General features: G+C 37.3%; 5 protein-coding genes across 14 annotated transcripts; 3 read left to right on the top strand and 2 right to left on the bottom strand.

The window, feature by feature from the left end:
* Positions 1 to 419: 419 nt before the first annotated feature.
* CTC1 (conserved telomere maintenance component 1) lies at positions 420 to 10,677 on the top strand. 10 transcript variants are annotated; one of them, XR_016027878.1, is made up of 20 exons: positions 420 to 1,528; positions 1,638 to 1,756; positions 1,999 to 2,073; positions 2,172 to 2,250; positions 2,392 to 2,454; positions 2,542 to 2,619; positions 2,770 to 2,940; positions 3,677 to 3,781; positions 3,921 to 4,196; positions 4,374 to 4,841; positions 4,969 to 5,592; positions 5,685 to 5,776; positions 6,717 to 6,927; positions 7,064 to 7,181; positions 7,885 to 8,035; positions 8,138 to 8,222; positions 8,412 to 8,578; positions 9,569 to 9,621; positions 9,695 to 9,783; positions 10,347 to 10,677. XR_016027878.1 is itself a non-coding variant. In XM_088808943.1 (18 exons), the coding sequence occupies exons 1-18, from the start codon at positions 479 to 481 to the stop codon at positions 9,727 to 9,729; spliced, it is 4,122 nt and encodes a 1,373-aa protein (XP_088665069.1). In that variant the 5' UTR covers positions 421 to 478; the 3' UTR covers positions 9,730 to 9,819. The 10 variants fall into 10 exon arrangements, 6 of the variants coding, with proteins under 6 accessions (XP_088665072.1, XP_088665069.1, XP_017981365.1 ...); XR_016027876.1 differs by having other exon boundaries at positions 421 to 1,528; positions 4,978 to 5,592; positions 7,885 to 8,222; XR_016027875.1 differs by having other exon boundaries at positions 421 to 1,528; positions 7,885 to 8,222.
* A 607-nt stretch (positions 10,678 to 11,284) lies between these two features.
* Positions 11,285 to 11,828, top strand: LOC148761083 (uncharacterized). Its single transcript, XM_088808947.1, has one exon. The coding sequence runs from the start codon at positions 11,285 to 11,287 to the stop codon at positions 11,630 to 11,632; it is 348 nt and encodes a 115-aa protein (XP_088665073.1). The 3' UTR covers positions 11,633 to 11,828.
* A 1,304-nt stretch (positions 11,829 to 13,132) lies between these two features.
* LOC18591266 (Thioredoxin superfamily protein) lies at positions 13,133 to 15,571 on the bottom strand. Its single transcript, XM_007017296.3, has 3 exons — positions 15,466 to 15,571; positions 14,730 to 15,305; positions 13,133 to 13,577 (listed from the first exon to the last, which is right to left on the bottom strand). The coding sequence occupies exons 2-3, from the start codon at positions 15,192 to 15,194 to the stop codon at positions 13,398 to 13,400; spliced, it is 645 nt and encodes a 214-aa protein (XP_007017358.2). The 5' UTR covers positions 15,195 to 15,305; positions 15,466 to 15,571; the 3' UTR covers positions 13,133 to 13,397.
* Positions 15,572 to 16,290: 719 nt separating this feature from the next.
* LOC18591265 (uncharacterized) lies at positions 16,291 to 17,228 on the top strand. Its single transcript, XM_007017295.3, has 2 exons — positions 16,291 to 16,564; positions 16,677 to 17,228. The coding sequence occupies exons 1-2, from the start codon at positions 16,384 to 16,386 to the stop codon at positions 16,910 to 16,912; spliced, it is 417 nt and encodes a 138-aa protein (XP_007017357.2). The 5' UTR covers positions 16,291 to 16,383; the 3' UTR covers positions 16,913 to 17,228.
* A 2,923-nt stretch (positions 17,229 to 20,151) lies between these two features.
* On the bottom strand, positions 20,152 to 21,315 carry LOC18591263 (uncharacterized). The gene has a single exon (XM_007017293.3). The coding sequence runs from the start codon at positions 21,120 to 21,122 to the stop codon at positions 20,367 to 20,369; it is 756 nt and encodes a 251-aa protein (XP_007017355.1). The 5' UTR covers positions 21,123 to 21,315; the 3' UTR covers positions 20,152 to 20,366.
* Between the last annotated feature and the right edge of the window lie 4,797 nt (positions 21,316 to 26,112).

The following is a 26,112-nucleotide window of genomic DNA, read 5'->3' as shown; positions in this document are numbered from 1 at the left end:
TCATTATCCGTAATATGAGTAGGTCTTTATATAGTAATCTCTTACGTTTTTATCAAAATTTCTATAAATATTTAATAATGTAAGATTATTGAAATAATATGTACTTGGCTATTGAAAAATTAGATTGGTTTGATTATTTTTAGTATTTTAGATTATGTATACAATATTATAAAAAATTATTAATATTTATATTATATATGAATAATATTTATATAAAATATATTGTATATATTTATATTATGTTTAAAAAATATATTATTAATGATCGGTTTAGTTGTAAATGAAAATAAATTTCAAATGATTTATCCGAACAGAATCCCAACGGGTCGGGTCACTGACCCTAATAAAAAAATTCGCACTTGAGGCGGGAAAAAGGTTTTTCCCCGCTCATTTTGTTTCTCGACAGCTATAAAACCCTAGAAGATAAACTGAGAGGTCCATTTCATTGTCCAAACATTAACATGAGAACCACATCCAAATGGAGGACGTGAAAATCATCACGGTCTCCGATCTACTCCGGCACGGTCGTTCCCACACCGGATCATCATCTCCCAGCCCTCCGATCATCTCTCATCGAAGCCCTCAACCGCCCCCTGGGCCTTCCACTCCAAACCCTAATACGAATCGTAATGCCCTTACCCTGTTGGGAGACGCGGCTATTCTTGTTGGAACACTAACTCTCCCAACCTTAACCCTAAAATGTCCCCAACAAAATTGCCTCGAATTCTCCGACGACTCCTCTGCCATCTGCTGCGACATAGTCGGACTGGATCTCCGTATCATCGGTAAGAAAATTCACGTTCTTACCTGGAATTTCATTCATTCTAAGCATCTTACTGGCGGATTCTTGGAAATTGTTAAATGGGAGTTTCCAGATTGGAGTCACGGTCTCAGTCAATGTTCCGGCTTAATAATTGATTCGTTTCCGTTAGGTTCGGGTTCTAGTGAATCCAAACCTCGCAATTCTAAATCCTATCAAATTAACGGCAGATTAGAATCAGTTAGCCCTGTTTTTGTTGTTCCATGTTCATTTAATGAATCAAATTCGTGCAATTCAATGAATCTTCGAGGTTTTCTTGTGAGAATCATGGCTTGCGAATGCAAATTGTGTGAGTCTAAAGAGTCTGTTGGGGTTTTATATCAAGGACCGGATTGCCATTCTTTTACTGAACCGGTGGTTGTGTATTTTTGTGAGTCTGCTTGGTGTTGGCATCCTGCAATGACTAAGCTTATTGGGAATGTTGTCACGATCTCGGGATTGAAGAAGAAGTTGATTTTCATGGGGAAGGAGTCTGATTTGATGTTTGTTGTTGCGGAGAACTCTGTTTTGCATTTGCCTAGATTGTTGAAGAAATGCGTACCCTTTCCTAGAAATGTTGTAAAGGGAAATGGTGAGTGTGGTTCTTATACTGGCATTGTCAATAATGTGTATATGCAAGGGATGGTAGTTGAGCTGGATAAAGAAGTGTGGCTTTTACTAACTGATCAGCTACTCAAGCCACCGCATGGCCTTAGGGTGGGGGCTGTTGTAAGTAAAATTTTCATTTTATTCAGTTATTGTTTTATTATGATAATCTTCTGCTGGTTGAGTGGTAGCACTGTTTATTTTTAACCATTTCTTTGTTTCTTATGAGCAGATTTCTGTTAGAAATGTCCATTTTGTGAATCCAAAATTTTCTTGGGCAAAATTGCTTGTTCTTGGGGCTTGCTTCAGGACAAGCATCAAAGTAGAATCATTCTCACCATTAGAGACAGGGTATATAGCTCATTGAATAAATTGTCATTGACTGTTGTCTGTTATCATTTTTGGCAATGCTACAGTCTTTATTCTTTTGGGAATTTCTATAGTAATTGAATATTGCATTCTTTATTCTTTTACCCATTTGTATGCTGGCTTTACCAGTTCAAAGATGGATGATTCAATGAAGGTATTTGATGTGCTTGAGACCTGAAAGGATGACCCACATGCATGAAAAGTAATTCAACTGTATGCTGCAGGTGTCTTATAGTTTCACAATCAGAGAGCCAGTTGGGGAAGTTCATTGAGTCTTTAGCATTTTCTACCAGGCTGTGGTATGGATACTTCTAGCTTTTTGGAGATAATTATGGTTTGATTTACTGGTTTAAGGTGCATGATTTTCTATATTATTTGCTGAGTTTTTGGGTTTCAGGGTACTACTTCTTGTTTCATGTTTCCAGAAAAAGTTCTCTGGGATCTTATCCGGAAAGAAGATTTTGGGATCAAAACATGTAATTAACTTGCTTACCTTCATGTGTTATTTTTGACAGGCATGGAGTTTACAGTTTTATGTCAAATCTTATAGTTCTTTTCAACAATCATTATAATAGTTTACTGCTGATCTGACTTGGATAGTTTCAAGGTATTTTCAGAAGAAAGGACTTGCTCAAATGTTTGCTAGCTCACATTTACCTTCGTCAGTGTTTCGAGCACGGGTAAATCAGTAAATTTGTGTTGATATTGTGATTACATTGCTATGCTGGTGATTCCATTATCATCTTGTAATGAGTTTGCTTTGGCAGCACGGAGTGTTAATGGAATTCAATAAACATGAATCATGTGGCTGTGCTTCTGAACCATATCATGGCAACCTGAAGCTGGTAAGCCTAGGCCTTGCTTATTTGTTGGAATAGATGTGAAATAGCTTACATTAGCTTTTCAAATGTCCAATTGAATTATATTTTTGTGGCTAGTTTGTTTTCTCAACAGCTATTAACTATTGATTTTTTATGTCTTGTGGTTATTTTTAGGTGGTAACCATCTCCAGTTTTATCCATCATTGTGAGACCCTTTGGATAAAGACACTGTCACAATTGGATATTGTCCACCCAAGGTCATGTGGAGGGAAATCTTATCCACCATCAAAAAGGAAGACTTTTCAGAGTGAAGACTTGGGCATCGTTTTGGTAGGAAGGTTAAAGGTTGGTAATTTAGCTTGTATGTACATATGCAGGCAAATGCACATGGTCATTTAGTTCTAAAAGTGAACACTGAAGGTAGTAGTGGCGTGATGGAGGGCATATTAGCCTGACGGTTCTAGTTGCATATAGAAGAGGGAAAGAGAACTAATCTTAGCTGCTGATTTATTAAAATTTATCTTACAAGATCAATAAGTTACTCGTAGGATTTTGATTTTTGATGGGGGTATTAAAACCCGTGTGCATTTTTGTATACTTCCTTTATTACGTTTTTGCACTCTGCATTTGGCAATTTAAGTTGCAAACAAAGTAAAGAGAAATGGTGGCAAGTGGTTTAAAGTGCTATAAAATCTTGCTTCAGCTGTTTGGATTCTAGTCAAGTAATGAGAATGGAACTGAGGCAACTTATTACGACGTGATATCTTATTTATGTTATATATGAAGTTAAGGGGCTTATTTTGAAAAATTAAAAAAAAAAGCTACAATTGTTATTCTATTTCTCTTCAATTTCAACTTTTGGGAGACTTGAAGGCAGGTTAGCAGAGAAATTATGAGTGATAATTTCCCTAATTCCCGTTATCTCTTCACATTTTTGCTATCCAAACTAAGAATTGATATATGCTCTATACTTCTCAGCTCCCCACTCCTATTAAACCAAACATACTTTAATAGCTTAAGATACATTTTGTGGAATATTAGCTTTCATTATTCTAATCATGGTTTTTTCTCAACTCTACAGGTGTCTCCATCATCTGGAAGATTGCAATTGGTTGACACGACTGGTAGCATTGATGCTATTATACCAGACCTTCCATCAAATTGGAATCCCGACAGCATATTTGAGGTTATATCTGTTGATTTTATTTTGACATGCTCTTTGTCATCTTGTCTTGAGCTGCATGGTACTGTTTAGGAGGGATTATGCATGGTTCGAAGCATATTCCAAGTCTCTATAGTCACTCTATTTTTTGTTGGTTTTTCAGGTAATTGATTATAGTCTAACTGTGGAAGGCATACCTGAATCAGACCATTTATGGTTATTTAGTAATGAATCATTCTCATGCAGAAGTATCTTCCAGTGCTTTTCATCAACAAGAACAAGAAACTTAAAAATGTTTGTCTACTTTCACCTATGCAATGCAACGAGCAGAAATCTTCCCTTTTATCCATCTTTAGACTGTCAGGATGAAGTAAATGAAACTGGAAACGGAACATTCCATCTTATCCACATAACCCACAAATTTCCTCTGCTGCAGAAGGTAAGCATCCATGTTGTTCTAATTGTTTGGAAAAGCTGCTTCAAGTATATTTTCTTCTGTTAATCACATTTGAACTTGGAAGGACGAACAAAGGCTTCAGAGTCAGTATTAATGTTATCTTAGTCATAAATGTTATGCCATCACATACTAATTTCAATTTTATATTTGTTTTCACAGTTTAGAGGTGATTCAATGATAACAAAGAGGTCTAGTGTGTTTGCTGAGGCTATAGTCTTACCATGGTATTTGTTTCTTGCTGGAAAAGATGGAACTGTGCTTCCAAATAAGGTTTCAAGGGATTGTACAGGTGGTAACTGCTTAGATCATGCTCCTAGGAAGAGGCACAAGACTGATTGTGCATCTAGTTGTGTGAGTCCAGGTTTCAAGGACAATTTTGGCATTGCTAGCTCTGAAAAAAGCACTTGTTCTTCTAGGGAGACCTGTGGAGATCAGAGTTGTCCGAGAATGAGTTTTTCTCATGAAATTCCATGCTTGGCTACCATACAAGGTGTTAATAATTTTATTTTTACTAGTTCAGGGTTTTTGTATAGAACAAAGGCCAATGCAAAGATTTCAGTTGTTTGCAAAGAAAGTGCAGATAAAATTTTGCTGGAGTTCACATCTGAGAGTGATTTGAAGTATCAGGTATTATAGGTTCCTACTCTTCAGCCTTTTCTGTTATTCACATAATGCATGGATTATGAATAGTTCTTACAGGGATTTTGCTCATAGAAAAAAAAAATAAATTGTGTTCCTTTTCATTTAATTTCAGTTGTTGCAGATCGGTGGTTTTTACTTAATGAAGCACCATATGGAAGACCCCTTCTGTAATATTAAGAAGAATGATAATTTCAGTGGTTTTAAAGTTCTTATGAGTTCTGGAACATACTTGCGAAGAGTTTCGTTCTCTGCTGAGGTTCTTACAACTGATAGATCATTACATGATCCTTCATTAGGTGATTCTTCTCTATGCGATGATGAAGTCTTGCCAACAGATCAGCTATTGAAGGTTGCCAGTGATTCTTCTGTTTCAGATGTCCATCTTCATGTCTCTTCCAGTTTAATAGGTCTCTTTGAGATAAATACCAAGGAACTGGGGAAAGGCCTTAATGTGCCTGGTCGAGGTACAAATATAGAGGAGAACTCTTGTCTTTCTTCAGGCATTGAGGCCATAATGACTGCAAGTGGCCTGTCTTCTGATCCTCCTGGTTCTAATTGCCTCTTTCCTGAGGGTAACTTGACCTCTATGCGTGGAGATGTGATTGCTTTCCACAGTTTTGATGAAGGTTCTACTGAATTTCGTTCAAGCTGTGAAGACTTTCATGATCTGCCTCACTACATGTTTTATGACGGAACAAACGGTTGCTGCATTCATGTTTCAATGGCCCATCAAACTGTAAATGCCTATAATAATCCCTGTTCTTTTATCTATAAGTTCATTATCTGGAGAATTATGCATTATCTTATTGCGAAGTATTGTTGTTTTAGGTGAGGATTTTTGGATCTGTGGGCCATCATCTTTTCCCTACTGGGTTTGGACCTGGCATAAATGCAACATTTCACCGAATTCTTGAATTTCGGTATGAAGTTTTTGGAAGTCAATCAATTTACTGCTTGTGCTTACAATGCTTACATTGCTGTAGCTTTTCTCTGTGATGTCTCACATGTTCCTATTAGGTTTAACAAATTCATAGAGTGAAGTTCATTTGGTACGCCTTCTGTCCTGTTTCTTTGGTCCTTTTTTCCCTTTTTCTTGATGCCTCAATTTGTTTGTTCATCTTTGACAATCAAACAACATACTCCTTGGATTTTCCAATAATCATTAACCCTTCAATTTACTACCATCTTTATAATTTTAATTAATAAAAATAATCTGCATGGGGATAAATATGGAATTGTGAATGTAAATTACCAGTCTCTTTAACTGTATATGTTGCTGAGTCACAGTAAAGTCTACTTTACCTTCTAGGTGATTTATATGCATACATGCTCTCTGATCATGAGAAGTTTTATATACCACTTATGGTAAAGGCTAGAGGGAGAAGTAATCATTTAAGGGAGATGCACACGTGGATGCTGGAAAATAGAGTACTTGTAGGATGATTAAAGAAAAGGGTTATTTTGGCATTCATTCAGTTTAGATGAATTTTGTTTCAAAATATTGCTAGCAGAATTGATTGTGGCATCTGAGAATGATACTAGTTTAACCTCCAAACATTATTGGATGATATTTTGTGCATGCATCAATGTGGCATTAGGCAATTTATCAGTCTTGAATTAAGCTGTTTCATGTTCTGTTGTTTGTGAAACCAGATTAATGCCACCTTTCACTTGATACTGATTGCAAAAGTTCACCTCTAATATGCACTGTCTATGTGGTTGTACTTATTTAGATTATTATTATTCATACACCAAAATCTTTCCTTATCTGATATATTTGCTTCATCTAAGTTGTTTCCTTTAACTTTACTTGCACTTTGTACTGTGTACCGATTTAATTGGTATCTCTTGGGTTTTCAGGGGCCAAAATACATTGATGTTAACACCTGTATCAGTTATTGTGATAAACTCAATCAGGACTATCAATGAAGCATACAGAAAAAAGTGTTTCAATTTATGGTCATCTTCATTTATGCACAAAGCTCCCTCCACAAAATTGGTGGCTTCTTCTGGTTTAATTTCTGAATTGATCCAATGCTCAAGTGGCAATCTAAATCAATTTCGCTGCAGAGTATGTTTCGACTTTCATTTTAAAGTAGTTTTATATGTGTCCTAGTTGTTTCACTTACTGTTTGCCATTGTTTCTGAATATGGTAACTGATGCCCATTTGATGTAATTATGATTTATCTTTTCATTATTGTTACAGGTTGTTGCTGTTCATGTCCTGGTTCTAGAGAAGAGGAAGAGGAAATGTAATGACTTGAAATCGAACATGCACTCCAGGCCTCTTAGTGTAGACATTCCTCTCGCTTGCTTTGTATTGGGTGAGTTGCTCACTGTGTACGAGATTGTTGACTGAATATGCCTGATTTGTCTTGTTTAGATGTCACCAAGGTGTATAGCTTGCACAAAATTGGAGCAGCTATTTTGTTCATATTATATTTTGTTGTACCTAGTGTTGCTACTTCAAACTTTCCTAGCTTAAGCCTTATGGTTAGAAACTCGAAAGGACTGATTTTGGTGGTAGGAGAAGCATGTCCAATGTGTTCACTCTTGCTTTTTCTCCAAGAGTTTACAGTTATATTGCTTGTGGCGTTTCCTGTGTGCATTTCAAGTTTAGTAGCTTCTATTAAATCTCATTGTAGGGTTGTCTTCTTTATGAACAATGTAAACAAGAATAGATATGCAGTACATGAGTTATTCTAGTTGTGTGCCAAAAGTATGTTTTTATTATTCAAAAGTGGTTCTTATTGGATGACTGTTCTCCTGAGCTACCCCCCCCCCCCCCCCTCTCCCCTCCCTCTTCTCCTTAACTGCCCAATAATGCGAAAAGAGTATGTTATATTCTATATGAGCAGCTGACTGTAATGGATAGTAGTTCAACAAGATAATTGTTATTGGTTTTTTTCCCCCTTAATTTTATGATAATCCATCAATTTGCATTGCTGGCCTTAATTTCTTTGATTTTATGTTGGCCCTCCTCAATAAGTTAAAGTTTACTAATATTCTTCCTGCTTGCACGTTTAGATGATGGGTCATCCTCTTGCTGTTGCTGGGCCAATGCTGAAAGAGCAGCAACTCTGCTGAGGCTGCATGAACTCCCACCATCTGCCTTTGAAGCCAGTGGCTGCATAGGGAAGTGGGTTGGGATGCAGAACATCTCTCGGACCTCCACCATGTATCGTCTTGAAAGAATTTTAGAGAAGCATGACAGGATTACTGTCAAAAACACTAGGTCAATCTGTGATTCTTTTGATCAAGATTTTTCTGTTTCTGTTAGTTCAGGAAGGGTGCTTACTGGCTCAACCGAGGACCTCGACTTCCTGATATCAGTTATTTTCAATGCATGCATCAATACATTCTGGGTGAGTTTATTGGTGGAGCATAATAGATTGACTTAATTACTTAGTTCTGGTTGTTCCTTCTTTTATTTGTTCTCTAAGCTGAAATGTGCTGGCTAGACATTCTCATCAGTTAGTGTTATAACATTTTGTTCTTTGATTCTCTATTACATGTTGAAATGCTTGGTTGAATGAGGTATTTCTCTTTGGCAGACTGTTGTTGCTGGAGTGATGGATTCTAATGCAGTCAGCTTGTTAAAAGAACACCTTGTTGAAATGGAAATGCCAATGCCTCCCATGCAAAATTTATGGGCCACAGAAGTTTGTTATGTTAATCAGCTGGCTGAGGCCAGGGACATGATCCAAAAACTTGTAAAAAGGTAACTCTTGCTGCTACTAATATTTTTGCAATGTAATACCAAATCCTTGTTCTCTTGAGGTGCGTGTCTTGGTTATGTAAATGTTGTCCTAAATACAGTGGCTATGCTGGTTGTGGGCCCAGCCTTTTGTATGTATAGCATCTGATGGGTCAATGAGATATTACTGATTTATAACTTCTGTCCTTTCAATATATGTTTTACGTCCATGGTATCACTTCCTTGAGCTAGTGCCTGGGTACTATATTATCTGGTGTCCAACAATACAGAATTTTGTATTTGGTAATTTCAATTTGGGTATATAGTTAATACTCTTTCTTATTCTAAAGCCTATAACTCTTCATTCATGTAACGAACTCCTGGTCTCTTAAAGAAAATGCTCGATCAATCCAACGTACAAATTAAATCCTGGGGGTTGAAGGTTGGAATATACTACAGAGTTTTGCTTTACTTTGTTGACATATAATAATTTTTGCTGTCATTTACTATTTAGGTAGCCTTATGGGCTTTAAAAGATTTTGGTTACCGTGATGCTGTAATAACCCATTGCCAAGCCAGACGACTGTTGATCCTTACATCATGCTGAAAATGCAAATCCACCTCATTGATAATGAAGGTGAATTGACTATGTGGAACAAAACCCTGGGTCTAGTTTGATTAATAACATTGTGATGCATGGTGCTTGTGACGTGATTCTCACTGTGTCACTGATAATTTGAGGATGTGCAGACAGCTGTGGTTGATTTTTAAAATGATTCTGCAAGTTTTAGGGAATTTAATTGACATCATATGACCAGAAGTATTAAAAGTCCATCCATGTTATGCTCAAGTATTGTGTATGGTTGAATTATTTGTGAGGAATCTAATGGAGTTGAAGCCTCCAACATTGGAATTTATTGACGACTTGATCTGCTGCCAATGAACTATGAAAGCAGATGCATTTGCTGCTCAAGCTGCGTCTGTTGTTGACTGGGGTTATCATTTGTGGTACAGAAAGCACAGAGGAAAACACCGTAGATATCAACCAGCAGGACATGATGAAAAAGGTATTTGTTCGAGCCATTGAAAGTCATTCAATCGGCTGAATAATAGTAACAATGGTATTAAGAAATGTTGCAGATAGCTGGCAAGCTGATTGGTTAGATTCAAAATAATGTCTCCTGGGTCATTACTACCAAAATGGGGTTGGCCACTTGTGTATGAAAGAGGTAAGGTTATAAATATGAGCAGTGCTTAGTATGAGATCTTTGACTCCATATATTACTGCTTTTTAACAGAGCTCAACTACCCATACCTGTGACAATGAGGTCCCCCTCCCCCTCTTCATATCTGCAAAAGCCTTTAAGAACTTATGAACTGAATTCATTCGGATTGGATGCTGTCCTCGTAAGACTCAGCCTCGGCTAATCTATTCCAAGGCTATCAAAACCATGATATTATCAGTAAAGTACTTTTGCTTTGCTGAAGAGTTGAAGCAAGCATCTACCCAGTAATTTCTTTGGCTTTATACAGGCTTCTGACTAGGTAGTAGCGTGCACCTTTACCCTTTTTCAGATGTTATAAAGCAGGGATGATTGCAAATTCCAATGCCACTCTTACAAGTTTAATACTAACTGACTGAGCCAAAATGAATTTGGACTGAAGATTGTACATAATCATCTATCTTTGAGTGTTACGGTTCAGACACAAATCATAAATTTTACATCACATCGTTTGCGTATTAATATGAGATTGAATATTTAAATGTTCACTTCCTCTTCAAATATGTCAGGTGATTTTTGTGGCTACAAAAGTTGGGAAGGAAAAGGAAGGGGAGATGGGCTGAGGTGCTCACGCGCTGCTGAGTGAGAGTTAGTGTAAAAGGGGCTGGAGTTTGTGAATTGTATATAGTTAAGGTTGTTTTCCATGGCTTCTTACAGGTGCCAGAAGAGAACTGCAAAAGCTCATCGACGTTTTCTGAAAAGGGCTTCTCTCTAGGAAAGGTTTTGGACTTTTACCTATCCTTTTTAGATTCCCCAACTAGCTTTTCTGAGTACTTTTGCCCTTTTCTCTCGTCCTTTTACTGTCCCCTAGGGTTCACCAAAGTAATTTTTTTTTATATACTAGTAAAACTACCCAACATCTTTCCCATTGGTCACCATTAGTAAGCAGATCTATCTCTGATGTTTCATTCACTCATTTGTTCATTGGAATCCTTCAGGTTCAGGCATCTTTTCTCTCTCAAACTTTAGGGGGTTATACTTGAATATATTTGAGAGAGAGTGCATGATATTTAAGCTTTTAAGCGCCTTGATACAAACAGTTTTTGTACCTTCTCTTCCAAGAGAATCTCTCTCTCTCTCTCCAGCCCGGATGGACTCTTAGGCATCGTTCTATTGGCCACTTCTTTCTTCCTTGTGCACCTGCAGACGCTAAAAATGTGTAAGGTCTTGTTTCTCTCCATGACCTGAGCCCTCCACTTTGAAGATTACCCCTCCTCTCCCCTCTTCCCACAGAAACCAAAAGAAAAGAAGAAAAACACTTGCCAGAAAGGAAAAAAGAGTTGCAACGTTCTTTTGGTTATTCTCAATCAAATCCTAGTCTACATCCCTCACAGACCCTGTACAATTTCCTCTATGCTAAAGAGCACACTGGCACTTTGGGCAACATTTCAAGACCTGAGAGCCGAAAACAAAGTTTACCAGTCCCTTTTCTGGGTCAGTGCTAAAAATGTCAATGCCACTAGTCCAGCAACCCCCACCGGTGACTGTAACGCAGCCATACAACTCCCACGCCACCACCCATGCCTCTATTGGTCCTGTTATAGCCGTACTTTTGGTGATCATAATCTTAGGCATACTGGCAGGCATGATCGGACGGCTCTGCACGGGGAGGAAAATCATGGGATATGGTCAGTACGACATTGAAAGTTGGATAGAAACCAAATGCTCTTCTTGCATCGACGGTAGGATATATCCTCCCCCACCAAGGGCTAATGCTTCCGGTACCTCTGTCCCAGCATCAATTCAACACCACCCACAGCAAGAAGATCAATCCCCCTCAAACCCCAACACCTAACGTTGATTCTTAACGTGGGTTCTTGCATGTGCACAGCATTTTGCTAGATTGTCGTCGGCTTTTGTTTGTTCATTGTCTGCTAGTCCAGTAATAGTAGCAAGCTTGGCCTGAGAAGATTCTGTCGTGGGTTAGGGGAGTTGCTGGACTTTGAAATTTGTGTTCTTTATTTTTAAATGGAAATGTTTTGGCACCTTCACTTCGTCTATCTTGAAGTTAGTATTGAAAAACTTCTCATTTGATTTGAGGATTTCTTTCAGTCACCTTGATTGATTATTCTCGATTCAGTTAGTATGCCAGGACCCCATATTGAAGAAATATAAACAAGGCGAGGGCTTGGGCCTAATTAGGCATTTACAACATCCATTAGAGAAAAGCAAACAAGTCTATATCTTCGATTATTCTGTATAATAAGTAAGCAATTACATAAATCAAATGTCATGCAATTGTTATATTGGTGAATTTTCTATATCAAAAATTTTATAAAATTGATTACAGATCTCAATATTAAAAGTATTATAATAGAATTCATTGTTAATGTAACACAATGAATAGGATCATAACAGTTCGATCTTGACTAATCTGTGTTGCCAAAAGACATTTAAGGGTTAGAAGTCGACTATAATATTTTGATCTATACTCAGTACTACAATCTATTTGTCCATGATATCCCTTGGGCATTGATAATGTTACAGCGAGTTTCTGATCCACAATGTGTGTATTGAAAAGCGAATTTCCGTGCCTTGCTTCAGATTGAAAACATTCTTTTGTGAGGTGAGTATTAACGGTATTGAATTCTGCAGCAGAAGGGTCTTTAAATTGGGGGCCCGTACATGCATGTTGTGACAAGAAACAATGAATTGCTGCTACGTCAGCCATATTCGCGCCGTTCGACATGTCAGTTCACATTATTTCTTACATTTATCACTCTCCGTGTAACTGTTTTGTTGTATTCGGGGGAAAAAGTACCACAAGAAAAGATCGAATGCCCTAATGGAGGTGACCCTTTTTCTTTTTGGGTCTTTTGGTTGCCTTAAGGTTTGGTTCATTTCCACCTCCAGATCTTTGCATCTGTTTCCCTCTCCATAATCAAATTGTCAATGAACACACATGCACGTGGTAGACATTGTCTGTATGTTTTTCATCAACTTATCAAGAAATAGAGATTAAAGAGTGGAAGTGGGGAATGTTGCGTGACTGATGATAGAAACTTGAAGAGAGAGATATCTGCACCAGGAGGGGGAAATCCTCATAGGACAGCGGCGCCAAACATGGCCTGCGAGCTGCGGTGAAAGGGGGACTCTTCACCACTTATTTTTGCTTGCCCATCAGCTAAGAGGGTGGGCAATCAAACCAAACTGCATCATTAGCATCATTGGCTCATTCTAGTCACTTCTCCTCCAATATTGGTTGGTCCAACATCAAGGGTAATAGCTCCAAATTTGTTAACAGGTAAGACTAATGCAAGAGTGCAGACATGCAAGTGCTGACAAACATCGATCATGAACATATTTAAACTCTTTATCAACTTGCTTCTTCATAAAGACAGCTGTCGGCAATGCCTCAAAGATTAGATATCATGGCTAACAGTTATCAAGCTGTCAGTTCTGTGACTCTTTCACTGTAAGGATCTCTTAACCACTTTCCAGCTAACTCTGAAGCCCTTTAATTGACTACAGCTGCATATTAAGGCACTGCAAACACCTCTCCTCCACACAGAAGGGAAGGAATAAAATGTGTCTTCAAAGAACTTACAAAGGTAAAAATATCATTGTTGAGGAGATGAGCAAGAGCTACCACCACATGTAGGGCCCTTTATCTTGAGAAGATGAGAGAGACCTGCCACTACATGCAGCCGACTGCTGGGAATACCTGTTTTTGCAAGTGCCCACCCATTTTTGTCCAACAACACGAAGCAAGGAACATATTTGATGTCGTAATGAAGAAGCTACATGAAAAAATCAACCAGAACTTTATATCAAATTACTTTGTAAACAAAGATCAGGGAGGAATTATATCTCTTGCACAGGCAGAACATGCTTAAAATGATACAAAATCATCAATTATGATCCTCCTAAGTCTTAACTCAGTCCCAGAGATAATTAGAAAGGTTGCATATAGTAAAGTGAAAATAGGTAGAAAAGCAAAACAAGGGATAATCATAGTCCATGATAAATAAGTTTAAGAATAATAAAAGAAAAAGCGCAATAACAAGAAGTTCAGTGAAGAGGTCCTCTCTGAACTTGCTATATCTTCTAGTTTACTAACTGGTACTTGAAGCAACTTCTTCAGCAAACTTCCTTTGTAACTCAAATAGCAAACAGAGACATAATCCATTGAACTCAAATACTGCAATGCCTAAACTGCAGCTTTCTTTAGTTTCTTCCATATTATCTGACGAAGAACCTCCTTAACAAAATTCAGGTACTTATCCCTGGAGGCACTTTCAGATGTCATATGGATACTGACTATGAAACTTACTTAAGAGATGTTTCTACATCTAAATGAAGCCATGTAAAACTGGGGAAAGGAAACCTAAGTCTTAAATAAAACTAGTATAAGCAATGCTCTCTCCAGAAATCCTGACACTGAAGCTTCTCCAAAGTCTTTAAGCAGACAAAACAGGCTTTACCAAATGAAAGAGGGGGACTTGTCCTGGAAATGAAAGAGATTAACAAATTGAAAGGAAAGACCGGCTAACACCAGCCATAATCTTATAATAGTGCTAGCTATTATTAGACCCCTCAAAATTCCAGGGCACAAAGTTCATGATGCCCTATAAGCTGTAGATCTAATAAGTAGATCATAGATTGTGATATTTAATAAATCCACACCAGTAGATTACAACCGATAACAATATCCATAATCCAAATGGATACTATTCGTAATATTAAATGCATAAGATCCCAAAATATATTTTAAAAGGTAGAAATAAAGATTCTCACCAGAATATTCATTTTCAATGTTTGTTCATATTGATGCCGATATACTTATTTGTGGAAACAAACACAGAGTGGTGGCAGAAAAAATTCAACCAGGTAAAACAGAAGTATTTCATACTTCAGTCTCTAACATATAAGCAATATCAGGAGAAGAGTACCTCAGGCAGCCATTTCTCATTCTCAGCATCAGCCATAACAATGTTGAGCCAATCTGAATTCCTATTCTCCAACTCCATGACTAACTTAAGTAAGGAATTACATAAACTACATTTAGGTGAGTAAAACTCAATCACTGTAGCCTCCTTTCCACTTGCTAGCGCTGATGCAAGAGCTCTATGCTCTGCCTCCCCTTGTTCTTCAGGACCCAATATTTTCCTTTTCAACTTCAAGTTGCCATTTAGACTACTCCCAGCAGCCAATTGGGCAGGATTGAAATTATTGAACCATGAACCAGAAAATTTCGAAACCGAGTTGAAAGAATTTAGAACAAGGGATCCTAGATTTTGCATAGACTTGAACAACCAAGGACCTTCAGAGGCACAAAGGTTGGGACTTTTCGGCTGTTTGCTAACATCCCATGGCCATTTCAAACAAAACAAATTTTCTTTAGGAACTGAACTCATCTTCTTCTTTAATCTTCTTTTTTCCTAAATTAAGATAACCTCCAAAATGGGTCCTTTCTTTTTATCCTCTTTGCCACAATGGTAGAACCCAAGATTCAGAATTAATATACGCTGCATAAAGATTAATACTAATAACTTTTAGAGTTCATGTTCAGTAAAGTGGCTGTTACAATTAACAAAAACCAGCAAATCCAACAAGAACTTGCTAACCAATAGGAAAAAAGAAAAAAAGTAAGGGAGACGATGGTGCAGGGTAATCTAGAACACTTACCTCTGAACACTTTCAAGAACGAAACTGAACTCCGCTACCAAGAGAACAAGTAGTCTAGGGGGCAACATAAACCGACAACGATTTCATCAAATTTTCCATGTTTTTCTTTATCCTTGGGCTGGGCTACCTTATTGGCTTTCATGGATTTATTTCTTTGGGCTAAGCTAAGCCCTTTTCTTGGAGTTCGGCCTTGAGGATTTGCCTATCTAGTCCAACACTCTAAGCCAATACAAAAAAGTTCCATACCATACCAACTTTGAAGTGAAGAAGTCTTCTCTAAAAGTCCAACAAATTTGCAAAGTTTGGCTCTTGACTTTCTTTTAGTGGCAGAGTTCAGTTAACATCCAAGCAAGAGTCAGGAGAAATGCCGTTGGTTGACCGGGTGTCATGTATAAGTGTGTAACATTGAAAACCCTCTTACAAACCCACACTCAGTTGTATTTGGATGACCTTAACGGCTCCCTTAATCATATCCAAACCCTTTTGTTCTTCCTCAAAATGGACATCCACCCAATTTTTGATGACCAAATGTTGCTCTTCAACCCCTTTAAATGACAATCACACCCTTCCCCTTTTGCTTTCATTTTTCAAAGACGATAAGAAATGGGGTTGTCATCATTTTGTTGGATAGATTCAGGTGTGACATTAAGGTAAATTAGCTAATGAGAAAAGAATTAACATGAACTTCTATGAAGTACCCAAAGTTTGAATTGTGAATTTGTTGAATTGTTCTCCATTCTCTAGAGATGAGGAAAAAAATGTGATTCTAGAGGAAGGTCCCGTTGAAGAACAATGCCTTGTCTCTCCTATATAAACCCCACCTGGTACTCCCATAGCCATCAGCAATTCAGCATCTCATCATTCGAATTACCAAGCTAAGTTTCCTCCAAGCCCACTAGAGAAACTTGTAAGCAAAACATGGCTTCAGGGGTCAGTGCTCAAGGAAACATCATTCTCTTGGTGGCTGTAGCTGCCTCTCTTTTGGCAGTCACTCAGGCTGCCACCGTGGTCGTTGGAGGGTCTGAAAACTGGCGCTATGGTTACAACTACACGGAGTGGGCGGCCAACAACGCACCATTTTACTTTGAAGACACCTTAGGTTCATACCAACCAAACCATATGAAGTTCATGAATACATTCCCCTTCCCCCTTTTGGTTCCATTTTCTATGATACTGATGTTTATTTTACCCTTGTTTGTACAACTTTGCAGTGTTCAAATATAAGGCTACCCCGGCTCACAGCGTTTACCTGCTGCCAAACTTGTGGAGTTACTTAAAATGCGATTTCAGTAAAGCAAAGCTTTTGGCTAATCCACGTCAAGGACAGGGCGATGGCTTCAAATTCGTGGTAAACCAATGGAGGGTTTTCTACTTCGCTTCTGCTGAAGGTAACGACTGCAAAGATGGGATGATGAAGCTCATTATTGTGCCTTGGCCACGTGCTTAAAATCCTTTTATAAAACACCAAGGGAGACTGCTCTGTTTGAAGGTACTCAATCGTTTGGGAGAGGACCATCAACCATGATTGAATAAATATAATAAAGGATCATCACTTGGTCATGATCAGTCATAAAATTGTTCAATGTTCGTTGTATACGTTTTGTTCTATTTTTCCCTTTGATGGGTAGACGTCATAGGAAAAAGTTGGTGAATTGCTTTCGTTCTTGTTAAAACAAAAGGAATTGTGTTGTTTCTTGTTGAATGCATATAGGGATTTGCATATCTGTTATCATTATACAGAAATAAAATTTGAGTTTTCTCTATTTACAGCTTAAATTAGTGCTTCCTCTTGACGACCATGCATACTCGTTTTCGGTGTTGCTTTATCAGGTGGCCGTCTCCCATGTCCAAATTCTACTAATGGACCTCTTACATCCTTTGCTTCCATTAATTTGCAAACATTTTTGAGATGGCCCAACTCCATAATTTTTATATTCCCCCTCCCATTTGGTCCATATCCTTAACCTTTATAGAACTTGTACTTCTCTCAAGTCACAACCATGTTGCAAAAGTGTCAACTAATTAGGCAAATGATGCCTCGGAATGATGGCACTTTTGCCAAGCATGGTAGGCAAACTTAATACCCTTTGGACATTGACAACCATTCCAAAGCCATTTATCTAGCAGAAACCTGACGCGGTAAGCTCTTTATCAGAAGTTTTAACCACTAAATTAATGGCAGGTTTGGCACATTTAGAACTTGCATGTCCTGACAATCAGGTTTAAAAATTCTACGCTGGTGCTGTGAAAGTGGGATTGACCACGGGACGGGACGGGACGGGGCTTTGAGTAAATTGACTTGTAGCCAAAAACAAACAGCCTCTTATCTCCAACTTCTTTTGCTTTTCCAAATCCTAACCTACCACACTAGTAAACAGTTGCAGCTTTCCTCATGCCAGGCCCAGAATGTCAAATTTTGTATTGTTTTTCTCTGACTTGGATCTGTATATGGTGTTTTAAATTCTAGCAACTAGTTAAGCAGGGGCAACCGTTTCTCATGCTTTGTCAACATTCCACTTTCAGCTGGTGGTTCATTGCAACCTGGTCAGTAGCTTCATTTGGGATGGAGTACATGTCTTTGCTCGTCCTGAATGGAAAGGTAAATTCACTTCTTATCTACCCTTAACAAAAAGTTTACCAGGCCCACGTCTCGTTGGCAATGATGGTTCCATTGACAACAACAGGGACCATCAGCTGCCCTCTGAGCCAAGCTAGTATGCCAAGAGATAGACATAGAACCCAGAATCAATGGAACACTGACTTTCTGTGCAAATTTGAACCCTGCGACTGTACTTGGAACCCTGTAATGGAATTTTGCAAAGGTTGTCGGTGGTTCTGGAGTGTATCCTGGAAACTGATTAGTGATCAAATTCACAAAGACATTCAGATATGATGAGATTTGATTACCTGACACAGTTCATAAGACATAATAGTAAAATTTCCCGATATCTTATCAGGCACAACATTCTTGTAATGGGAGTGGTTCTGTTTTCAAACATTTTTCACGATCTGTAACTTTGGGTTCTTAGACATTTATTCCCCCTTTTTGGAACTTTAACTCCAATGAAATGAAGAGGTTGATTCCCTTGAAATTATTAAGGTTACTCCCGTTCACACACATCTTTAGAAACTGGTTCCCGGATGTGTGTCAGGGGGTGCCTCAAATCAAACAGCATTGAAAGCTACATCACTTAAAAACTCTCTTTTTGGCCAAAAGGCACAGGGACTTCGCACATTAAAATCATGCATGCCTTGATCAAAAAAATATAAAATTCAAAAGGTGTTGCTGTAAAGTGGGACAGGGCTTTCTTTGAATCTGATTCCAGCCATCTAGAAACAGAGTGCACCCTTTTCTCTCCATTGCTGACCTTTTCACCCTTCCATCAAAGAAAATCCCCCCAATTTTCATCAGGCAAGGTCCACATTCTTTGAACTTCTAAGGGTAAAAGACAATCTAGATTTTAACCTGCAGATAAGACGGAACAATGTGCAGTTAGGAATGTTTTGGCCACTTGATTGAGCCCTACCTTCCAGGTGAGGCACTAAAAGCATGCAAAGGGGTTCAGTGAACCTGATGGACAATCGAATGCTTGATTCTGTAACATAGTCCCAAATCCAAGTTCCAGTTTGGAGGCTGCTGCTTTGTACAATTGGATTCTTTGGTCCTAAAGCTATTTCCATTTTGATGTGGGAACCAAGCCAATTACAATCAGGAATTAACAGTTGATATAAGGAGCATTTATGAGTTTTGTTGGGGGTGGAAAAACAACCAGCAGAGCTTGCTATTTCCTTATGTTCCTCCAAATTGCACTTTTGAGACAAAATCTAAGCAAGTTTGGATTTTGTACTTCGAGCAAAAAAATCAGTACTAGTTTGTCTTTCTAAATGATCACAAGCAAGAGTACAGAACCCCATAATTATTTCTATTTATAACTCTGAATTATTATGCAAAGGAATAAAACAAAAATGGGATATTAATGGGGTTTTAGGTACATACATCATCTTCAATCCTCATCGTTGCATTACTGAATTCTAATTAACTCCTACAAAAAACTGTTTCTAGTCACAACAGCATCTTCATTCATCTAACTTTTATTCTAATCCTCAAACAAACATGATAAGTACGAGTAGTTGTCAACCCTTTGGCCTCCAATTTGTTGATGAGATTTAACCTCAAAACATTTAAATATTGAGTATTATAATTTTTTTTTTGTTTGTCTTTGTTTCGTTTTCAAAATATTAAAAATAGAAAACATCATGAATAATATAAATTATATTTTATTTAATTTGTATTCACTATTTTCCAAATTTTGTTAGAGAATTGAATATCTGCCCAAGGAAAAGGAGAACCCCAAACTTTAGAAGGTGGGAATAATGAAATCTAGTGAGTAGAACTCTAATTTTTCTTGGTCAACATAAAAGGGTTTCAGCAGAAGAATATTTAGTCGGTATGTTGTAGTAAGAATCAACATTGTCTGAACCGGTTAATGCATTTGTCATCTGGTTGCATGGCCTCCCTCCTCCTAGAATAGGAAGAATCCTCAAGCAGAATATGCATGGTTTTCCCTCCCAAAATTTCCTATTTTTCAAAGGCATTGGGAGTATAATACTTGGAAAGAAGCTGTTAATTAATTAAATGTCAATCTCAGGCTACCGGTGACAGGCTGTATTGTCTTGCAAAGTAAATTTTTGTTTAATGCCTGGAGCTCGGGCATTCATTCATGAAATCTTACATTTCTTTCACGGTTTTTGGCCCTTTAAAGAAAGCAAAAAGAAACAAAGATCACCATATAAACACCAGAAAGAAATTGAAACCCCCCCCCCAAAAAAGAAACCCTTTCCCAAAGAAGACATAAGAAACCAGAAAACAGATTGGCTTAGCCATTTTTTTTTTATTGTTTTTATCTTAATGGGAACCCTGGAGTCTCAGCTGATAACGTTGTGGTCATATACTCTCTTACTTCTCTTGCTATCACATCTCTCATCACATCCCAAAACTCCGCCGGCACTCTCTCGTCTCTACTCCTCCTCTCCGCCACCACCACCGCACTTCCGCTCGGAACACCACTACCAGGCGGGGCTAGAGTCAACGCCGTCAACGCTTCCTCATCCATCATCATCCCCACAGATCCGAATGCATTATCACCACCCTCCATTTGGTGATGGCTCTGTACGATCTGTTCCTCTTGATTTAGCAGCAGTTGCAGTTGCTGTTGCTGTTCTTGTTGCTGCTGCTGTTGTCCTCCTCTTGCCCTCCTCTTCAACGTCGAGTTCCAATGATTCTTCACAGCATTGTCAGTCCTCCCAGGAAGCAATTTGGCAATGGTGGCCCACCTGTTACCATACCTAGCGTGAGCAGCCAAGATGGTCTCATCCTCAGCCGGAGAAAACGGACGGTGCTCAACACTGGGGCTCAGCTGGTTACACCATCTAAGCCTGCAAGATTTCCCCGATCGACCCTTTATATATCGGCTTATCAAAGACCAGTTCCTGGCTCCATATCTTTCAACAAGCCGAGTCAAAATCCTATCTTCCTCCGCACTCCAAGGACCTTTGATCTTCTCAGCTTTGTTCGAAGCCCTCGCAGATAAAGATGACTCTGAAGAAGATGTATCAGATGATGATGTAGAAGATGAACACCGATTCATTGCTTCCATCTCCAGTTAGTTACCAAAGAGAGATCAGCAGAACAGAGTTTCCTTCTTCTTTTTTTTTCTTTTTTGTTTTGTTTCTGTTCTTTTAGAGTGAGCTGTATAAAAGCTATAAGAATATGGTGAAGTGAAAGGAAGGGTGGTTTATATACGAAGAAGGAAAGGGCAGCCAGGGAGATGCATGAACATATTAGGCGCCTAGCATTTTGAGAAGGGGTACTTCCAGGAAACTGGCTTTTGTAAAGTTGGTGGGGGGTCTAAGTAGAGACTAGAGAGAGAAAGGTCTGTGTAGATCCACACCCCTAGGTTATTATTACATTATTTTTTTCAGACATCTTGTCATTCTGTTTTTGTCTTTTCTTGCCAATTTACCATTTTGGGTCCAATTCAGTTCAATTCAATTTTTCATTTTGCTTACTATCTTTTGAGCAATTGAGAAGTAACCTTGCTCTTATCCCCTCACCCCTCCTGAGCCTTTGTCTTTGAAGGTTTTGCATACAAATGAATTGGGCCCTACTTGTGTGGTAAAATGGTAGATAAGATAACCAAGATAGACAGACTCATCAATTTTGCTTAAAAGCATTCCCATAAAGATTTATTTATGATTTTTGTTTCTAAAACTAATCGATATGATCTTTTATCGAGCCAAGTAAATTTATTTTGACATGATAAAAATATTCTAAAACTTCAAGACATTCATTTCTTGTATTATTTCTACAAAAATGCATGTGACATTTTGCATTAATTGTGATAGAACAAGTCTTTAATTTATCGTACAAATCATTTGGTCAACAAATAAAGACTTGAAAAGTACGTATACATTTATGTACATTGAAATTAAGTAACACGATATTCTTGTGATCTTAACGAACTTCCAAGCATCCAAAACAAAAAAAAAGAATTATATAATTAGACTAATTTCTTGAAATAGGTAAATGAAGGAGGACTTGTTTAGCACAATCATAATCATACTTACTAGCTTTGAATCTATAGGTAAAATAATCAAGAAAATGAGGGCGTGGGGGGGGGAGGAGAAAGAAAGGAAATTTGTTACTCAAAGTAAGGGTAAAAATGTAATTGAAAGGAGACCAATGGATCTGAGGAAGGAACAGAAAAATAATAAAATCATTCTCGTACTCGCACAGGCACAATGCTTATCGGGAGCGTTTAAAACATGACAGGAAAGGCAGAGCTGTTGAACACATATAACAAACGTTTTAAAACGGCAAAAACCAAAAAAAAAAAAAGGGGTGGGCCCTTTGCTTTTTTGACTAACTTTTGGTTGCACCAGATTTACAGCTGTAAGTCCAAATCCAATAGCCCCCCATGGATCAAACGGCTCCAAATCAACCGTCGCTGGAACAAAAGAGAAACCACACTGTTAAAAAATTAACCAGTTTTGAAGATGACTTCAACTCTCTCCACGTAGGATGGGCCCACTCCCAGCCTGTAAGAATCTCACGTGATTCGAGTTGAATCCCTTTGACTTTGTGGTTTTATCCAACACAGACTCCTCCCCCACCCGCTTACCCCTCCCCTCCACTCCTCCCTAGGGAGCGTGTGCCTCACACTCCCCCTAATTATTACCTTCAAATCTTATTTACTTTTCACTTAGGAGCCGATAATTAATCATTCCTCTCAATGTTTTATTCTTTATGGAGCGGGTAATAAATCATTTTGTCACAAACTGGTTAGGATGTAAGAAAATTTACCTATATTAAAAAATTATAATACTATTATATGAAAAAAGGTCTTTATCTACTTATTTCTTATTAATGTGAAATTCGTAATCCTATATTTTATTGATGTATCTAATTATGTGAACATTCTCGTAACATTGACTCCATCCCTTATAGATGTATCTAATTATGCAATATCTTTATTACACTGACTTCTTTTACTTATAAAAGAGAGTGATCGCATATTGACTCGATCTACTTCGATCTTAATATTTTTCATAAAAATCACACATCAGTGAAGATTTAAATATATTATAATATCATTTATAGTAGACTTACATTTCAAATTTAAAAAACAAGCATATTAGATGGAGAAATACTTTTATTTATAAATCAAAACCCACCTTACCTGTTATGGATGTAAATGCGTGACAATAATATGTACTTAAAAATTATTTGATGTAGGGGTTATTTATTATAAAGTGTCAATTATGAATTTAGAAATTGATATTTTAAAATTGATAAATAAGATATTTAATTTTATTTATAATTTCAATTTTCGTCACATAAAAAAATTTTTAAAATAGAGATTTAGTTTAGACTATATACAGAGAATGTTGGACACGGAGCCATATTCTTGAAAGATTATGCCAGCTATCACTTGCATTATTAACTATTTAATGCATCAAGTTGGGCCTCAAGCACTCGGACAAAGTTCATATCGTAGTATAGCGAGTATGATGCACGCGTTAGTAAGGAAAAAAAAAAGATAAGTGAAAATGGAGTCCAGCAATATGAACCGGGAATTGATATCATGATTGCATCGTAGCCGCCACGTGGCAGCAATCTTTTGGAGTTTTTATGGTGGGCCCTGTGATTGTAAGATGGGAAAGAAGCAGTTGGGCAGTTGATATTCCAGCTGGCACCAAAACCCTCCCCTCTCACCGACTTTTATTTTAGTGTTTTTTTTTTCAACCAACAAATGAAAATAAAAAAATAAAATAAAATAATTTATTAATAGAACCGCTAAATATCCTTTCCCCAGGGACACTAAATATTTGTCTACTGACGGTTGTATATTTGTGGGACATGAGTTCGGACACTGTCGTTAAAATAGATAAGAGAGAGATTTTTTATTTATTTTTTCCTCCTTTAATCTGATCAAACAGATGCTGAGCCTCTTGATTCGTGGCAACCAAGGTGGGCCCAGTGTTGTCTCCTTCCAACCCAGTTGCCGGTCGGTTTTGGTCCTTATACGAAGTTCGGAGGGTTTAGCCCGACTCCGCGTGGACATGGGGTTGTTTGTCCTCTTTGTACTGGTCAACCCATTGGTTACATAGTTGTTCATCGTCTTTGTTTCCTCTTTCCTTTTTTGGTACAATTTCTTACTTGCTACTTTATAATCACTCCATTTACACGTGAATTATAATGTGATTGGTTTGATTCTCTCGTTAGATTGAGTAAGCAAATGACACCATTAATCTTGATTCATATTCAATTTTTTTTAATTTAATTCCTATTTGAGTATGTTAAATCAATTTTGTTTCAATTTGATTCATATTCAAAAATTATATGAAATTAAAATTACTTAAATGTCGTTAGTAAAATTCAAACTTTAATATCAAAATCACAAGTTAAATATAATATTGGTACATATTTTTATAATATTTATAATTTAGAGTTATAATGCTTGAAAAAAATCTTTACATTATTAAAAAAATTATTATTTTTTTATTACGTTTAATTAAATATTTATATTTTTATTTTAAATTAAATAAATTTTTATAACTCACGGTTGGTTAATTAGTATTAGTAAAAATATCACTTATCATTTTATACTCACATAACAATAATGTGAAATGTGAAAATATCACATGATTATATTATTATATCACATCAATAGTTATGTTATTATTCGTTATAATATATCAACATGTCATGTTATTGTCACATAACATAAAATGATATATGATATTTTGATTAAATATAATTGTTCAACTATTAATAATAAAAATTTATTTAATTAAAAATAAAATATAAAAAATTAATTAAATATAATAAAAAATAATTTTTTTTAATTACTTTTTCGAGTCGCTGTGGACGATTGTGAATATGAGGAAAAGTTGGTTTAATAGAGTTGGTTTTGGAGAGCGAAGGTTGTTGTGGGCTGGGCATTGTTTCTCCTTTTAGCAGTCATCGTGGTTGGACCGATAAGGCTGTGGACCGAGAAGAGCTGTGGGATTGAGAATTTGGATCGAACAGTGGCCCAAATATTACCTGATGTTGGCCATCTATGGGTTAGTTTAGATGACAAGCACGCATGATTCTGGTTAAAGTGTGTATACTTGGATTTCATCTGTGGCCACTTTCTCTCTCATTTCATTGCCCCCACCAACATTTTGATTAATATTTCTCTTGGAACATCCTTAATCTTCAATGGAGGAAAACCAATATCTTCACCTTTGCTTTACTAACATTGGGATCCAATGATTGGGCCAGGTTTCACTTTTCTATTCCTTCCAAGAAAGGAATACTTCTTCCCAAGCTGCAACAATAATTCCCATCCCACATATGTCCATGTCTGCAGTACATATATTGGTCCTATTCTCAATTTCTCACCCCATTTCTCAAAAGCCAACTTGTTTTGGTTTCCCTCAATCCGTTTCAAAACTACCCTTACCATTGATTTTCTGATCTTGCTTGTCAGCCTTGTTTCAACTTTCAAAGCATTTGTAAATTCCTGATAATCTTGTCAATAGGGCTGCACAACTACCCTTACCATAGTATTAGTTTTGTTGTTGTTGTTTGTTCTGTATCTGCTTGTTTTCTAGTTTTTGTTTTAGCAGGTTTGCTTTGTTTTTCTGTTGGTCGACTTGTTTCTCAATTTTTCTGCCCCTATCAAGCTGTCTGGAGCTTTATACTTTTTTGTAATGGGAACACCAACTCCCCCTTTGATTTAGATGAATGGGATTTTCACATGATTCTATAGGGGCTAGAACTAGCTAGGTATAGTCCCCCTGGTGTTGCTTTTGGTTTTTGAATCTTCTGAACAGAAACATGATTTGCAAATCAAACTGACTTCAGTACAAAAGTTAAAGGAAAAGCTTGTACTTAATTAATGAGGATCAAATTGATAGATTGTGAAAGAGATTGTCTGCACAAGATGTCAACATATATGGCCTATGAAAAGCAAGCAGGGAGTTATTGGTGGCAAGAATTTATGCCTAGGCGGCCCATGAAAGTAAATGCTCGGAATTTCAGCCACCACAGAAACATCTATTTGGGAGTCTACATCAGATACTTAAACCTCAAGACTT

Source organism: Theobroma cacao, chromosome 8, assembly GCF_053813885.1.
Source record: "Theobroma cacao isolate CCN51 chromosome 8, ASM5381388v1, whole genome shotgun sequence".
Lineage (NCBI taxonomy): Eukaryota > Viridiplantae > Streptophyta > Magnoliopsida > Malvales > Malvaceae > Theobroma > Theobroma cacao.
Note: the sequence above shows the minus strand (reverse complement) of the source record. Positions and strands in the feature narration are given on the sequence as shown.

Bases quoted from the DNA above. Each gene is read 5' to 3' on its own strand.
- LOC18591266 (XM_007017296.3), bottom strand. From the start codon at position 15,194: ATGAGTTCAGTTCCTAAAGAAAATTTGTTTTGTTTGAAATGGCCATGG. The intron at 13,578-14,729 runs GTACTCTTCTCC...TTTTTCATGTAG, and splicing joins ATGAGAAATGGCTGCCTGAG to CTTCTTCATTACGACATCAA.
- CTC1 (XM_088808943.1), top strand. From the start codon at position 479: ATGGAGGACGTGAAAATCATCACGGTCTCCGATCTACTCCGGCACGGT. The intron at 1,529-1,637 runs GTAAGTAAAATT...TCTTATGAGCAG, and splicing joins GCCTTAGGGTGGGGGCTGTT to ATTTCTGTTAGAAATGTCCA. The intron at 4,197-4,373 runs GTAAGCATCCAT...TTGTTTTCACAG, and splicing joins AATTTCCTCTGCTGCAGAAG to TTTAGAGGTGATTCAATGAT.
- LOC18591263 (XM_007017293.3), bottom strand. From the start codon at position 21,122: ATGGAAGCAATGAATCGGTGTTCATCTTCTACATCATCATCTGATACA.
- LOC148761083 (XM_088808947.1), top strand. From the start codon at position 11,285: ATGTCAATGCCACTAGTCCAGCAACCCCCACCGGTGACTGTAACGCAG.
- LOC18591265 (XM_007017295.3), top strand. From the start codon at position 16,384: ATGGCTTCAGGGGTCAGTGCTCAAGGAAACATCATTCTCTTGGTGGCT. The intron at 16,565-16,676 runs GTTCATACCAAC...ACAACTTTGCAG, and splicing joins TTACTTTGAAGACACCTTAG to TGTTCAAATATAAGGCTACC.